The 15586-nt window shown below is 39.6% G+C and overlaps 1 protein-coding gene across 5 annotated transcripts in view; it reads right to left on the bottom strand.

The window, feature by feature from the left end:
* The window catches only part of LOC126482298 (transcriptional protein SWT1), a 342452-nt gene that overhangs the window by 213794 nt on the left and 113072 nt on the right, over nucleotides 1-15586 (bottom strand). For all 5 annotated transcript variants that reach the window (XM_050106316.1, XM_050106313.1, XM_050106314.1 and 2 more), the window contains one exon: nucleotides 4399-4563. In XM_050106316.1, coding sequence (XP_049962273.1) covers nucleotides 4399-4563 — 165 coding nt within the window. The remainder of the gene's footprint in view (nucleotides 1-4398; nucleotides 4564-15586) is intronic.

Consider the following 15586-nt stretch of genomic DNA (forward strand, 5'->3'; position numbering starts at 1 on the left):
CAGAAGAACCACAAAAGTGCCCCACTTGTGACAGGATACTTTCCGGGACTGGACCAGACTCTGAATGTGGCTCTCCAGCAGGGATACGACTTCCTCAAATCCTGCCCTGAAATGAGATCCATCCTTCATGAAATCCTCCCCACTCCGCCAAGAGTGTCTTTCCGCCGTCCACCTAACCTTCGTAACCTGTTAGTTCATCCCTATGAAATCCCCAAACCACCTTCCCTACCCTCTGGCTCCTATCCTTGTAACCGCCCCCGATGCAAAACCTGTCCCATGCACCCTCCCACCACCACCTACTCCAGTCCTGTAACCCGGAAGGTGTACACGATCAGAGGCAGAGCCACGTGTGAAAGCACCCACGTGATTTACCAACTGACCTGCCTACACTGTGATGCATTCTATGTGGGAATGACCAGCAACAAACTGTCCATTCGCATGAATGGACAGAGGCAGACAGTGTTTGTTGGTAATGAGGATCACCCTGTGGCTAAACATGCCTTGGTGCACAGCCAGCACATCTTGGCACAGTGTTACACCGTCCGGGTTATCTGGATACTTCCCACCAACACCAACCTATCCGAACTCCGGAGATGGGAACTTGCCCTTCAGTATATCCTCTCTTCTCGTCATCCGCCAGGCCTCAATCTCCGCTAATTTCAAGTTGCCGCCACTCATACCTCACCTGTCTTTCAACAACTTCTTTGCCTCTACACTTCTGCCTCGACTGACATCTCTGCCCAAACTCTTTGTCTTTAAATATGTCTGCTTGTGTCTGTATGTGTGGATGGATATGTGCGTGTGTGCGAGTGTATACCTGTCCTTTTTTCCCCCTAAGGTAAGTCTTTCCGCTCCCGGGATTGGAATGACTCCTTACCCTCTCCCTTAAAACCCACTTCCTTTCGTCTTCCCCTCTCCTTCCCTCTTTCCTGATGAGGCAACAGTTTGTTGCGAAAGCTTGAATTTTGTGTGTATGTTTGTGTTTGTTTGTGTGTCTATCGACCTGCCAGCGCTTTTGTTTGGTAAGTCACCTCATCTTTGTTTTTATATATAATTTTTCCCATGTGGAATATTTCCTTCCATTATATTTTCATTGTGTTTGATAGAAATACAGTCTTCCTGTGCTCTCGGTTGCCCTGTTTCCCTTTTCACAATGTTCCAAATTGTTTTAATTTTATTGTCAGATGTGCTAATCTCAGACATAATGCATGTACTTCTGGACTTTTTAATAACTTTTCTAAATACAGTGCAGTAATTTTTATAATGTTTCACTCTTTTGGGATCATTACTCCTCCTAGCTATAAGTTACATTTCCCTTTTCTGTGTACAAAATATTTTTATGCCTTTAATAAGCCATGGCTTTTTACATGGTTTCTTACAATTATATTTCACGGGTTTCTTAGGGAAACTGTTTTCAAATATGCTCACAAAGGTGTCATGAAACAGGTTAAATTTTAAATTAGCATCATGTTCCCTGTACACCTTGTCCCCGTCTTAACTGTTGCAAGCTTTCCCTAAAATTTTGGTGTTAAATCATTAACGGAACGCACTATTTTGGAGGACTGTTTTGCGTTACTGTATGCAGCTATATCATATACTGTAACTAGCTGTGCATCATGATCAGACAGACCATTCTTAACAGGAAAAGTTTTTATTTGATTAAATTTATCTTTGTCTATGAAAAAGTTATTTATCAGTGTGCTGCTTTCCTGTACCACCCGAATAGGAAAATCAATAACTGATGTCAAATTGAAAGAACCAAGTAATACTTCAAGGTCAAGCTTTCTATCTGACTCTTTCAGAAAATCTACATTGAAATCCCCACAAACAATAATTTGCTTTCCTTTGTCTGACAGGTAGCACAACAAAGAATCCAAGTTCTTCAAAAATAGTTGAAAATTTCCCAATGGGGACTTATACACAGCTAAAATTATAAAAGTGCCTTTATTTAGTTTAAGCTCACATGCACATGCTTCTAGGTGTTGCTACACACAAAATTTTTTAGTTTCCGAATTTTTTTCACACTATGACTGATTTTAATATATATGGCTACTCCTCCTCTCTCCATAGTGTCTCTACTTACATGTGCTGAAAGCTTATATCCACCTACATTTACCATTTCCATACTCGTGACTGTATGATTTTCAGACAGGCATATTACATCTATTCCACCCTCAGTTTCTGACTCTTCTATACAAACAAGAAGCTCATCTACTTTGTTTTTTTAACCCCCTGATATTCTGATGCAATATATTAACATTATGTTTTAGTGTGCTTTTATGTGAATCTTGTGAAATACTAACATTATTTTTCACTGTACTGTTATGAAAATCTGGTGATATTTTCACATCTCTAGTACCTGCGTGTCTGAAATTTTAATTAAGCTTAATTTCAATCAATGTAGGATGATTGGATACTGATCTTAGCCTAAAAAAGTACTTAGACTTCTCCGTGTTTCCCAGTCATGTGCCCTCAAATTTGTCAGAGAGTGTACCATCATTTGCAAAACACATACTTTTAATGCTGTTCTACATAAAATCAATGAAGACCTCCGTAACAAAGTAGATCTTTTGTACACATTTCCCGAAAACTGTCTTGAGTAGCTTGTTCGGTAGCCCACACGCAATGAAAATGTGCATAGCTACAAACACACTACACTGACAAAAACTCTGTAGCTACAGACAAGCTGGACCTTATCAACAGCATCAGTATACAGACGGGGATTAGTAATCATGATGTCACCATAGTGAGTGTGGTTACAAAAGTTTATAAATCAGTTAAGAAGACTAGTATAGTGTTTCTGTTAGAAAGAATGGTTAAGCAGTTGTTAGTATCTCACTTAGACAATCAACTGACATCATTTAGTTTCAGCGTGATTGATGGTTTGGAATTATGAGCAAAGTTTAAACAGACTGTAAATCATACTCTGGAGAAGTATGTGCCTAGCAAGTGGATTGAGGATGGAAAAAACACACCAACATTTAACAACAAAAGTCACAAAATACTGAGGAAACAAAGGCTGTTGCAGTCTCACTGCAAAAGAGAGCATGGAAATGAAGACAGGCAAAGGTTAGAAGAGATTCATGCGTCTGTAAAAATATCTATGTGAGAAGCATAAAACTACCTCCACTTCCATACCTTAGTGAAAGATCTGGCGATTTGTGCAACAGACAGTAAAAAGACCTATGCACGAAGCCAAGTACCCAAGAAAATTCTGGTCCTATGTAAAATCGTTAAGTGGCCTAAGGCTTCCATCCAGTCATACTCTGGAGAACTATGGGCCTAATAACCAGATTAAGGATGGAAAAGACCTCTATGGTTTAACAATGAAATTCACAAAATGCTGAGGAAACAAAAGGCTGTTGCACCCTCACTTCAAAAGAGAACACACAAATAAAAACAGGCAAAGGCTAGTAGAGATTCATGCATCAGTAAAAGATATATGCATGGAGCATACAACTACCACTACCACCTTACCTTAGCAAAGGTCTGGCCAAGAGCCCAAGAAAATTCTGGCTCTACGTAAAATCATTAAGAGGGTCTAAGGCTTCCATCCAGTCACTTGTTTACCAATCTGGGATGGCAATGGAAGATAGCAAAACGAAAGTTGATGACTTAAACAAAATTTCTAGTTGGTGTGATGAATGGCAGCTAGGTCTAAATGTAGAAAAACATAAGTTAATGCAGATGCGTAGGAAAAACAAACCCATAATGTCCAGATACAGCAATATAGTGTCTTGCTTGACACAGCCATGCCATTCAAAAATCTAGCCATACTGTTGCAAAGTGATATGAAATGGAATGAGCATGTGAGGATTATGGTAAGGAAGATGAATTGGGAGACGTTTGGGAAAGAGTGGTTCCAAGAGGCCATATATAGGACAGTAACGGGACCTGTTCTTGAGTACTGCTCGAGTGTTTGGGATCTGCACCATGCTGGATTAAAGGAAGACATCAAAGCAATTCAGAGGCGGGTTGCAAGATTTGTTACTGGCAGGTTCGAACAGCATGCAAGCCTGATGCTGTGGGAACTCGTATGGGAGTACGTGGAAGGAAGGCAACATTCTTTTCAAGGATTCAAGAAACACTATTAAGAAAATTTGGAGAACCGACATTTGAAACTGGCTGCAGAAAGATTCTACTGCTACAAACATACATTTTGCACAAGGATCATGAGAATAAGAAGAGAAGTTAGAGCTCATAGAGAGGCATATAGATAGTTGCTTTTCCCTTGCTCTATTTGCAAGTGGAGCAGGAAAGGAAACAACTAGTAGAGGTGCAGGGTACACTCCACCATGCACAGTACAGTGGCTTGTGGCATATGTATGTGTACGTAAATGTGTATGTGTATGTATATGTATAGGTATATGTAGAGGTAGACTGAGACAATTGAGTTACCTATGACTCGAGGATGTTTGGTTGAAAAACATTTGTGCAGGAATGTAATGGCCTTCTGAGCTCGTACTGCTGTCATCTTGCTCTTTGTTACATCTCTTCTGTCCTTTAAAATATCCAGTTCATGTAGAACCATCCACGGTATGATGAAAACTGGACAGCCAATTCCTGTCACAAAAGAATTCAATATATTTGAAGATAAATTAAAGTATTCATCTAATGGACAAAATAACATGTGACTTCAATAACTGTTTAATCAATGAATAAATATTTAATATTTTGTTTGTGCACTATTTATTAAGTCTATGGACCACCGTTCGCTATCTGATAACTTTGCTCATAGTTCTCCCAATGGTAAAAGTTATTCAGCACTTTAATTTAAATTTCACTTTTGAAATGTTGCAAAATAAAATATGTTTATAATATAGACTAATACCCAAAATACATAAAAGGACTTTTTGGTTGAAATAGAACAAAATAGGACACTCACAAGGAAAATTACCACAACCACCAGTTGAGAAACAACAATGAACAAATTTGAAAAAAGAAAAAAGACCATTACAACAGAATGCTGTATTAATGCTGAACAAAAGAAAAAAGAATCAATGAACGATCACAACATGAAATAATCCTTTCAAGTTACACCTTTCCTCATTTCTCTAAGAATTCAAAATTTGAAAATGGCAGAGGTATCAAAATGATTATACTTGCAACTATCATTAACCTAAGAATGCTTCAAATAAATTTACCAGGACTGCACTATTTCATCAATGTTGAGCCAAATTTATCTGAGTGGATCTCAGTCCCTCTACTATGATCATAAAAACTAGACAGCATTTACAGTCTTCAAAAGATGATACTGTGACAACCATGGGCTACCATCTATATCCATATACAAAGATGTTCTCCACATTTATGTTTGTAACAAGTAATATTGTGGATATGTAAATTGATGAAATGGAAATCACATCCAATGATCTGACAAAAACTTATATACAAAATATGAAATAAAGGAGCCTATGCTCAAACCAATTCATATGTAATACAGTTTCAAGTCAACATATGGAATTGGTCCCAAATTTTAACCAAATATTTTCAAATTAAGCCACAAGTGCTATAGCTACAGGGAAGAAGGTTCCAGGATAACTATCTATAGTCTAGTTCTGTTTCGATTACAAGAGCAGTAGCAAGAAGATTGTTGAGCCTGTTTTTAGTCAATGTTTAACATGTCTGCCATAATTAGCTGTCAACATGTGCACTTTCAAGAAACAAGTTTACATGTAATCTTGGAAAACACACACAAAACCAAACTCACTTTGTGCTTTTTCTAGAAGTCTTGTTTTTTTGGGAAGTCAGATGTTACCATTAGTACACAGAGATACTCTACAGAGGAGGTCAATATCTTAACTAACAAGGTATCAGTAAGGACTCAGATTTTAAAGAATTAAAGCCCTTTAAAAATTTTGTTAGGAAACTTTTGAAGTGACAGCGTACATAGTGAAAAATTATCATGACACAAAGTGTTCAAAGTCAGAGATGCTGTAACACATGTTATATGGTGTTAGCATGACTGCTAGTGTAGTTTATTCTTGTTTTCCTTGGTTGATATGTTGTAAACAGAGATGTTGTTTATTCACATTTCTGTATGCTATACTTTTTAAACATTGGAAACATTTATTTGTGACCCTGACATGATCATAACTACACCAGTTACAACGTGATTAGTAAGAAACAACTATGCCACGTGACATGATCAAGACTCATCTGTGCTGCCTGATGAGTTTAAGCAACCGCATCGGCTACAGTGTGTGCATAAATCCTACATGCTGTGATATGAACGTGTAATGGCTGTGCACCAATTTCCTACATGAATTATATAGAATGCTAGACTTTACCAATGGCAGCACCACCAACCGCAGATGAGAAGCAAGCAAACACAGTAGTCAGCCACACTGCAGTGCAGCCACCTCCATTCTGCCAACGAAATCTGGTGCTTTGGTTCATGCAGTTGCAGAGCCTTTTTGTGCTAGCATGTATTACACTGACAGGATCAAATACAGTTACTGTGTATTTCCAATATGAAATCTAGTTCAACTGCACTTCATCAACACATCCACATTATGAAATTGGTTGACATGCCATGTGACTATCTATCAAGTGTGTATTACCTATGTGTGAACTGATTGTCACCTAATCAAGCACTATTAGAGCGTTTTAATAAGCCTGACTTGAAAATTAACTTGGTAGTAGCTGCAGAATCCTTAAACACATTTTCAGTTTGAATATAATAAACTTTCTTGAGACAGGGAACCTTATGTCTATGAATCAGCATGGTTTTAGAAAGCATCGTTCCTGTGAAACTCAGCTTGCCATTTTCTCACATGATATACTGTGAACTATTGATGAAGGGCAACAGGCTGATTCCATATTTCTAGATTTCTTGAAAGCATCTGACACGTTGCATCATTGCTGGCTGTTAACAAAGGTACAAGTGTATGGTGTAAGTTCACAGATACACATGTAGCTCAAAGACTTCTTACATAATAGAACACAGTATGTTGTCCTCAACAGCGTGTGTTCATCAGAGACAAGGGTAACCCTAGGAGTGCCGCAGAGAAGTGTGATAGGCCCAGTGTTGTTCTCTGCATATTTAAATGATTTGGTGGACAGAGTGGACAGCAATCTGTGGTTGTTTGCTGATGACGCTGTGATGTATGGCAAGGTGTTGAAGTTGAGTGACTGTAGGAAGATACAACATGACTTAGACAAAATTTCTGATTGGTGTGACAAATAGTAGCTAGCTCTAAGCGAGGAAAAATGTAAGTTAATAGAGATGGGTAGGAAGGACAAACCTGTAATGTTCAGATGCAGTATTAGTAATTTCCTGCTTGTCACAGTCAAGCTGTTTAAATAACTAGGCTTGATGTTGCAAGGTGATATGCAATGGAATGAGCATGTGAGAACTATGGTACGGAAAGCGAATGGTCAACTTTGGTTTATTGGGAGAATTTTAGGGAAGTGTGGTTCACACGTAAAGGAGATGGGATATAGGATGCTGGTGTGGCCTATTCTTGAGTACTGCTTGAGTGTTTGAGATCTGTACCAGGTTGGAATGAAGGAAGACAATGAAGCAATTCAGAGGCAGGTTGCTAGATTTGTTACTGGTATGTTCAAACAACACTTAGATGTTATGGAGATGCTTCAGGAACTCAAATGGGAATCCCTGGAGGGAAGGCAACATTCTTTTCAAGGAACATTATTGAGAAAATTTAGAGAATCAGCATTTAAACCACCAATACACATTGCACATAAGGGCTGAGAAGATAAGAAATGAGAAATTAGGGCCCATATGGAGGCATATAGACAGTCATTTTTCCCTCGCTCTGTTTTTGAGTGGAACACGTGAGGGAGTGACTAGAAGTGGTTCTTGGTACCCTCTGCCACACACCATCCAGTGGCTTGCGGAGTATCTCTATACATGTATATGCATAAACTAGTCTCCAGACTAATATAACGAAACTGCTAGAGAATTACAATACAGAAATACAGTTGCAGGACATTCTAGTCATGCTACCAGACACACACAGGCATACACATTTAAAAATGTACTGACTATGCACATGTTACTGTCAGAAACTGCGAGATTAGGGAAGTTGCTCCAGACAGAACAACTAGATAATCTCACACTGTCGCAGCTGCTACATTGCCTGCAAAAATTAGTGAACAGTGCAGTCAGCAATGACATTCTGAGAAATATTTGGTTGTCACGCCTACCATCAGATGCACAAAAAAATACTCACAATGTGCCCCGGAGAATTGGATGCACTTGCACAGATGGCTGAACATACTGTTGAAATGTATCTATCTGCAAGTACAATCGTGATGGCACACAACCAAATGATACCACTTTGGCAATGTTTGCACTGTTTCAAGCACAGATGGCAGGACTTAAAAGTCCCAGCTTTGCAGGGGAGTATCAGATGACAATGACCCTATCGCTTAGCACAAAGTTGTAGTCACTTGCCATCCACTAAAAAATTATGCCGGTACCATAGATGGTTTGGTACAGAGGTAAGAAAGGAACATAGGAGTGGATGTCTCGGTTTATGTGGCTACCCACTCGCATCACCATAGCCGTGATGATTATCATCTGTCTCGTGCTAACAGCTCCATCATTCAGACATATTGATGGGTAAAATTAGCCCTCAACCTGAGTCTCAGGTGCAGATCTAATTTTCGGTTCATAGTCACCAATGCAGTGCACCTGATACTAGTAGCAGATCTCTTGTCATTTTTTGAGCTGCTCCCAAATGTTCGACACCATCGTCTTCTGGGCATTACGACCAGCCTAAGCAGCCAGGGTCAATTTCATCACAGTGACTGTGCTGAAATATGAATAACAGCAGAATTGCCATACATTATACTTGTTACACTGTTTCCAGAAATTAGACAAGTCATCCACATTTGAGCCAGTGCAAGCCATGCTTGTCTGAGGCAGTCAACATAATATAGTCCACCCCATACCGATAACACCAGGTCCATCGATTCATGTGCAACCACGACATTTGAAACCCAAAAAGTTCAAAACAATGAAACAGAAGTTTGTCTTCATACTGACACAAGGAGTCTGCTGACCACCTAGCAGCAGCTGGGCTTTGCCACTTCTTATAGTGGCAAAGAAAGCTAATGAATGGCACCCCTGGGGGTGATTTTCGTCAACTTAACAGAAAGACTACACCTGACTGATACCCTGTGCTACACATCGAGGACTTCGTGCATAATCTGCATGATAAATATGTCTTCTCTACAATAGATAAAGTGCATGCATGCTACCAAGTACCAGTCACACCAGAAGACATCCCCAAAATGGCTGTGTGTACCCATTTGGACTTTTCAAATTCGCCAGTATTCATTTGGTCTATGTAATTACTCATAAACTATTCAGTGATTTATGGACAAAGTGACTTGCGGCTTTGACGTCTGCTTCATTACATCGATGATGTGTTAATAATGTTCAGTTCAGAGACAGAATATCTAGAACATTTACACTACCTTTTGGACCATCTTCACTTACATGGCTTCCTCATTAACCTGGTGAAGTCTATTTTCAGAACAACAGAGCTGCACTTCCTGGGCCACACAATTAATACCCATGGAATACAGCCTCCACAGGAGAAGATCGAGGCATTAGTCAATTATCCACAGCCATCAACAATATGCAAGTTACATCAATTCCTGGAAGTCACAAATTTTTATCGTCACTTTGTTCGGAATCATGCTCTCTTAGCAGTGCCTTTAAATGGATTCCTATGAAGGGGACATAAATCTGGCGACAAAGGAGAGTGAACTGATGAAGCACAAGCAGCTTTTGATAAACTGAAATTCGCTATCACAGACCCCAGCCTGTTGGCACATCCAGTCCTGCAAGCTCCTCTTGCCCTTATGGTCAACGCTTTCCTGACAGCAGTAGGTGCAGTACTGCAACAACAGATGAATCAATGCTGGCAGCCATTGACATTCTTTAGCAAGAAGCTTTCTCCAGCACAACAAAACTGGTCTATGTACAATTGTGAACCATACGCTATGTATTCCACCATTAAAAAGTTTCAACATGTGCTTGAGGGGCAATAATTTACCCTAGTTACTGACCACAAGCCTCACACATACAAGTTTTGACAAAGGTGTTACAAAGCATTGCCATACCACCTTCATCAATTAGATTACATTGTGAAAATCACAAGCAACATCATACATGTCAACAGAGAAAGGAAACTGCCGGCTGGTGCCCTATCTCGAGTCCAAGAAATGACAAGCATTGTGGATTACGAAGTGGTAACAGCAGCACAACAACTCGATCCAGAGTTACAAGAGATTTTAGCACAACCCACTGATCTACAATGCATATCCCACAACCAACAGCATCTGTATGGATATACTGTGATGTATCAACACCCTTTTTTGACAATTGGTTTCTACCAAAAAACCATCACTTCATTATATCCACGGGTCCATCGCACTACCAAATTGGTCAAACAACCATTCGATCGACTGAGTTTAAGAACAGATTGTCAGATTTATGTGCGGCAATTCACTGCCCATAAGGGCAATAAAATTACTCCACACGTTCATAAGCCTCTCGGTACATTTCTACCACCTCTACATCTACATCTACATCCATACTCCGCAAGCCACCTGACGGTGTGTGGCGGAGGGTACCCTGAGTACCTCTGTCGGTTCTCCCTTCTATTCCAGTCCCGTACTGTTTGTGGAAAGAAGGATTGTCGGTATGCTTCTGTGTGGGCTCTAATCTCTCTGATTTTATCCTCATCGTCTCTTCGCGAGATATACGTAGGAGGGAGCAATATACTGCTTGACTCTTCGGTGAAGGTATGTTCTCGAAACTTTAACAAAAGCCCGTACCGAGCTACTGAGCGTCTCTCCTGCAGAGTCTTCCACTGGAGTTTATCTATCATCTCCGTAACGCTTTCGCGATTACTAAATGATCCTGTAACAAAGCGCGCTGCTCTCCGTTGGATCCTCTCTATCTCTTCTATCAACCCTATCTGGTACGGATCCCACACTGCTGAGCAGTATTCAAGCAGTGGGCGAACAAGCGTACTGTAACCTACTTCCTTTGTTTTCGGATTTGCATTTCCTTAGGATTCTTCAGTCTGGCATCTGCTTTACCGACGATTAACTTTATATGATCATTCCATTTTAAATCACTCCTAATGCGTACTCCCAGATAATTTATGGAATTAACTGCTTCCAGTTGCTGACCTGCTATTTTGTAGCTAAATGATAAGCGATCTATCTTTCTATGTATTCGCAGCACATTACACTTTTCTACATTGAGACTCAATTGCCATTCCCTGCACCATGCGTCAATTCACTGCAGATCCTCCTGCATTTCAGTACAATTTTCCATTGTTACAACCTCTCGATACATCACAGCATCATCTGCAAAAAGCCTCAGTAAACTTCCGATGTCATCCACAAGGTCATTTATGTATATTGTGAATAGCAACGGTCCTATGACACACCCCTGCGGCACACCTGAAATCACTCTTACTTCGGAAGACTTCTCTCCATCGAGAATGACATGCTGCGTTCTGTTATCTAGGAACTCTTCAATCCAATCACACAATTTGTCTGATAGTCCATATGCTCTTACTTTGTTCATTAAGGACTATGGGGAACTGTATCGAACACCTTGCGGAAGTCAAGAAACACGGCATCTACCTGTGAACCAGTGTCTATGGCCCTCTGAGTCTCGTGGACGAATAGCGCGAGCTGGGTTTCACACGACTGTCTTTTTCAAAACCCATGCTGATTCCTACAGAGTAGATTGATAATGCACATTTGGATATAATAGGATATTTACCACTATCTGAGTGGTACATCCTGTCTTACCATAGTAGATCGATTTCTTGATGCTTTCTTTGACACATACAAGGAAATATCTCTCTTGAAATGAATGAGAAAGAAATGCATTGTCTGAAAGATTTAAAATCGATATCAAATTAGCATTCCTAGCTGACATAACTCTGCAGCTCAAAAATCTGAATTTGTCATTGCAGGGCAAAGGGCAGTTAACAGCTGACATGCACGATGAAATTTGAGTGTTCATAGAAAAGTTTTGTTTGTTTGAGAGGTAAATAAGCAATGAAATTTTAACATTCTTCAATTGTGTTTAAAACAACCTCAAGATACCAATTTCGATGCTTACAAAGCCATGATAAAGCAGTTCACCACACCTTTTGAAACAAGGTTCTGATAAGTCACCACTTTCAATACGGAAATGAAATTGTTCAGCACTCCTTTCTCACTTTCACCCGATGATTTTCCACCACCATGACAGTTAGAAGTTACAGACTTGCAAAATTCGACTTTGCTGAAAGACAGATACTACAACATGTGGAATTTGTCATGGTGGTATCATTCATTACTGCAAAAACATTTCTCAAGTTGTAAAATAATGGTGCGCAGTTCATGTACATGTTTGGATCTTCATATTGTTGTGAGCAGCTTTCTCAGCAGTGAAAAGAACAAAAACGAGGGAACAATCTTTTCTTCAGGATGTGACAATGAAGAGCATTCTCCAAATCAACACAGCAAACACTTTGATGCCTGATATTTCTGCTCTCGTTTCGAACAGAAAATGTCGAATTTCAGAACCCAAATAAACATATTAAATTTCTTTTAAAACATTTATTTTTTATTTATTTTGCTAACTTTCTATTTCTCTGAAGTAGCATGACACTTTATTATAGCAGCAAAGAGTATTAGGTTGCCAGTCACATAAGGTGCGGAAGGTAGATCAAAAGGCTCATCATCTGCTGTGCCACTCGCTGCCGTATCATTTGATTGTTAACAACCAGTGGGAATGCTCCACGGAATAGTGGGTGCTCTGCAGCTCAACAGAGAGCTTACAAGCTGAAACAGCTTGGTCTGTACAGAATGCAAAAAGCTCCCCAACAAACGTTAGTCATTCATACAGAGTGACGATTACCGAACTGTATGAAATAAAATTGTCATAACTTCTGAACTGTTTGCATTAGGAAACTCAGACTGCACAGTTGGCCATGAGGCATGATGGGAATTAGTATGCGCATGCATGGTTTGGTTTAGCAACAAAGCCAACATTCATTTGGATGGGTATGTCAATAAACAAAATTGGTGCATTTGGGGGACCGAGAATTCACATTTTGCGATTGAAAAGTCTCTTCACCCTCAATGGGTGACTGTGTGGTGGGCAATGTCCAGTCACGGAATAATCCATGGAATATTCCTCGATAGCAAGGTGTCTACCGAATGGTACGTGAAGGTTTTAGAAGACGATTTCATCCCCATTATCCAAAGTGACCCTGATTTCAAAAACATGGAGTTCATGTAAGATGGATCTCCACCTCATTGAAGCAGGAGTGTGTTTGATGTTCTGGAGGTGCACTTTGAGGACTGTTTTCTGGCTCTGGGGTACACAGAGGACACCAGGATGGGCCTCGACTGGCCACCATATTCTCTGGATCTGAACACAGCCAACTCCTTTTTGTGGAGCTATATTAAAGACAATGTGTACAGCTACAACCCCAAAACCATTGCAGAGCTGAAAACCACCATTCAGGAGGTCATTGACAGCATCAATGTTCCAACACTTCAGCAGGTCATGCAGAATTTTGCTATTCGTCTGCGCCACATCATCACCAATGAAGGCACGCATACTGAACATGTCATAACCTAAATCCGAACATCTGTAGTAATATTTACATGTTGAATAAAGTGTGTGGATGCTGTAGTTTGTAACTAATATTTTTTTCATATAGTTCAATAACTGTCACCCTGTATCGGGAAATTTTCAGAGAATTAAAACAGGCAACAGTTATGCCTCTGCTAAAGAATGTAGGAGACACAAAACTACATGCTCATTTCCTTGCTGTCATCATTCTCAAAAATAGCAGAGTCAGTTATGAAATATGATGATGATGAAGTCCCATACTCCGTGACTGAGCGTAGGGGAACGATCCAGGAAACCCGCATCGCCGTACTCCGCAAGGTCCTAGTGGAGGTGGTTTGCCATAACCTTCCTCTGATTATGAAATATAGTTTAAAGAATACATACAACTTTCTAAGTGTGTCACAGTTTATATTTCTGAAGTGACAGAAGTACAGAACCAGCCATAGTAGAATTTAAAAAAATGGTACTTGGTGCTCCTGACAAGGACAGGTGTGTCAAGGCATAAAGCTTATGCACGACTTTTGATAATGTTAATGATATAATTCTACTAAATAAGTATGAATTATTATACATAATATGTGTAGCTAACAACTGCTTTGGCTAATACCTAACAGATAAGGTACAAAGAACAGAGAAAAACAAATGTCAAATAAGGCTGCACTTCTACCAAAATACATTAATCAGAATGATAAATGCTCCTATCATAGCACAAAAAAGGTGAATATGTCCTGGGCAGAGTTACGGATGTAAAAGAAGGGAAGTAGCTTTTCAACTTATCTGGCAGCTTCAAAGATATTTAAATCAAAACATCTTGACATATTCAAACTTTTTTACTTGTTAGCATTAGCACCCATGTCATGTAAAACAAAGCATTGTGTTAAGCATGATACATTATGTCATCCACCCCTAGGAATAAATCCACCCCCAGAAATTTCATCCCCACCAGAAAACTTTTTTTAGCTATTATTTTTATGCTTTTCATCCACATGATATTATATATTGTTTACTATGGGTTGCGAAACTTCTGGATTTTGCACAGAATCAGACTTTGGCTAACAAACTGCAGGATGTAGGTATGCCAACACCTTGCAGCTAAGAGAGTTCAGTGAGCTGGGACATAGTGTTAACTTGCAAAAAAAGTGCAAATATGTCAAGATGTTTTGATTTAAATGCCATTGAAGCCCTGCCCGATAAGTTCCCTTCTTTTATATTCCCAATTCTCCCCAGGACATATTTTCCTTTCTTGCACTATGATAGGGACATTTTTCATTGTGTTTCCCAACTTTTACTCTACCTTAGTTTTGACAATAGACTGCCACACGTAGGCAACTGATGCAGATTTTCAAGTAGTTAAAGTCCATCCTTCTTGTAGACGTGGCACAGTGGCTGACAATATAAACGATGGAAATGGAACATCATAGCCATGTTTTCAAAGTATTTATTATTCACATGACTAGTTTCAAAATTGAAGAGACCTTTGGAGAAAAGAGAACCACTTACATGAATATCAAGAGCTCAGATGGAAACCCAGTTCTAAGCAAAGAAGGGAAAGCAGAAAGGTGGAAGGAGTATATAGAGGGTCTATACAAGGGCGATGTTCTCGAGGACAATATTATAGAAATGGAAGAGAATGTAGATGAAGATGAAACAGGAGATATGATACTGCGTGAAGAGTTTGACAGAGCACTGAAAGACCTAAGTCGAAACAAGGCCCTGGGAGTAGATAACATTCCATTAGAACTACTGACAGCCTTGGTAGAGCCAGGCCTAACAAAACTCGACCATCTGGTGAGCAAGATGTATGAGACAGGCGAAATACCCTCAGACTTCAAGAAGAATATAATAATAATTCCAGTCCCAAACAAAGCTGGTGTTGACAGATGTGAAAATTACCGAACTATCAGTTTAATAAGCCACGGCTGCAAAATGCTAACACGAATTCTTTACAGACGAATG

The sequence above is a fragment of the Schistocerca serialis genome, chromosome 5, assembly GCF_023864345.2.
Source record: "Schistocerca serialis cubense isolate TAMUIC-IGC-003099 chromosome 5, iqSchSeri2.2, whole genome shotgun sequence".
Lineage (NCBI taxonomy): Eukaryota > Metazoa > Arthropoda > Insecta > Orthoptera > Acrididae > Schistocerca > Schistocerca serialis.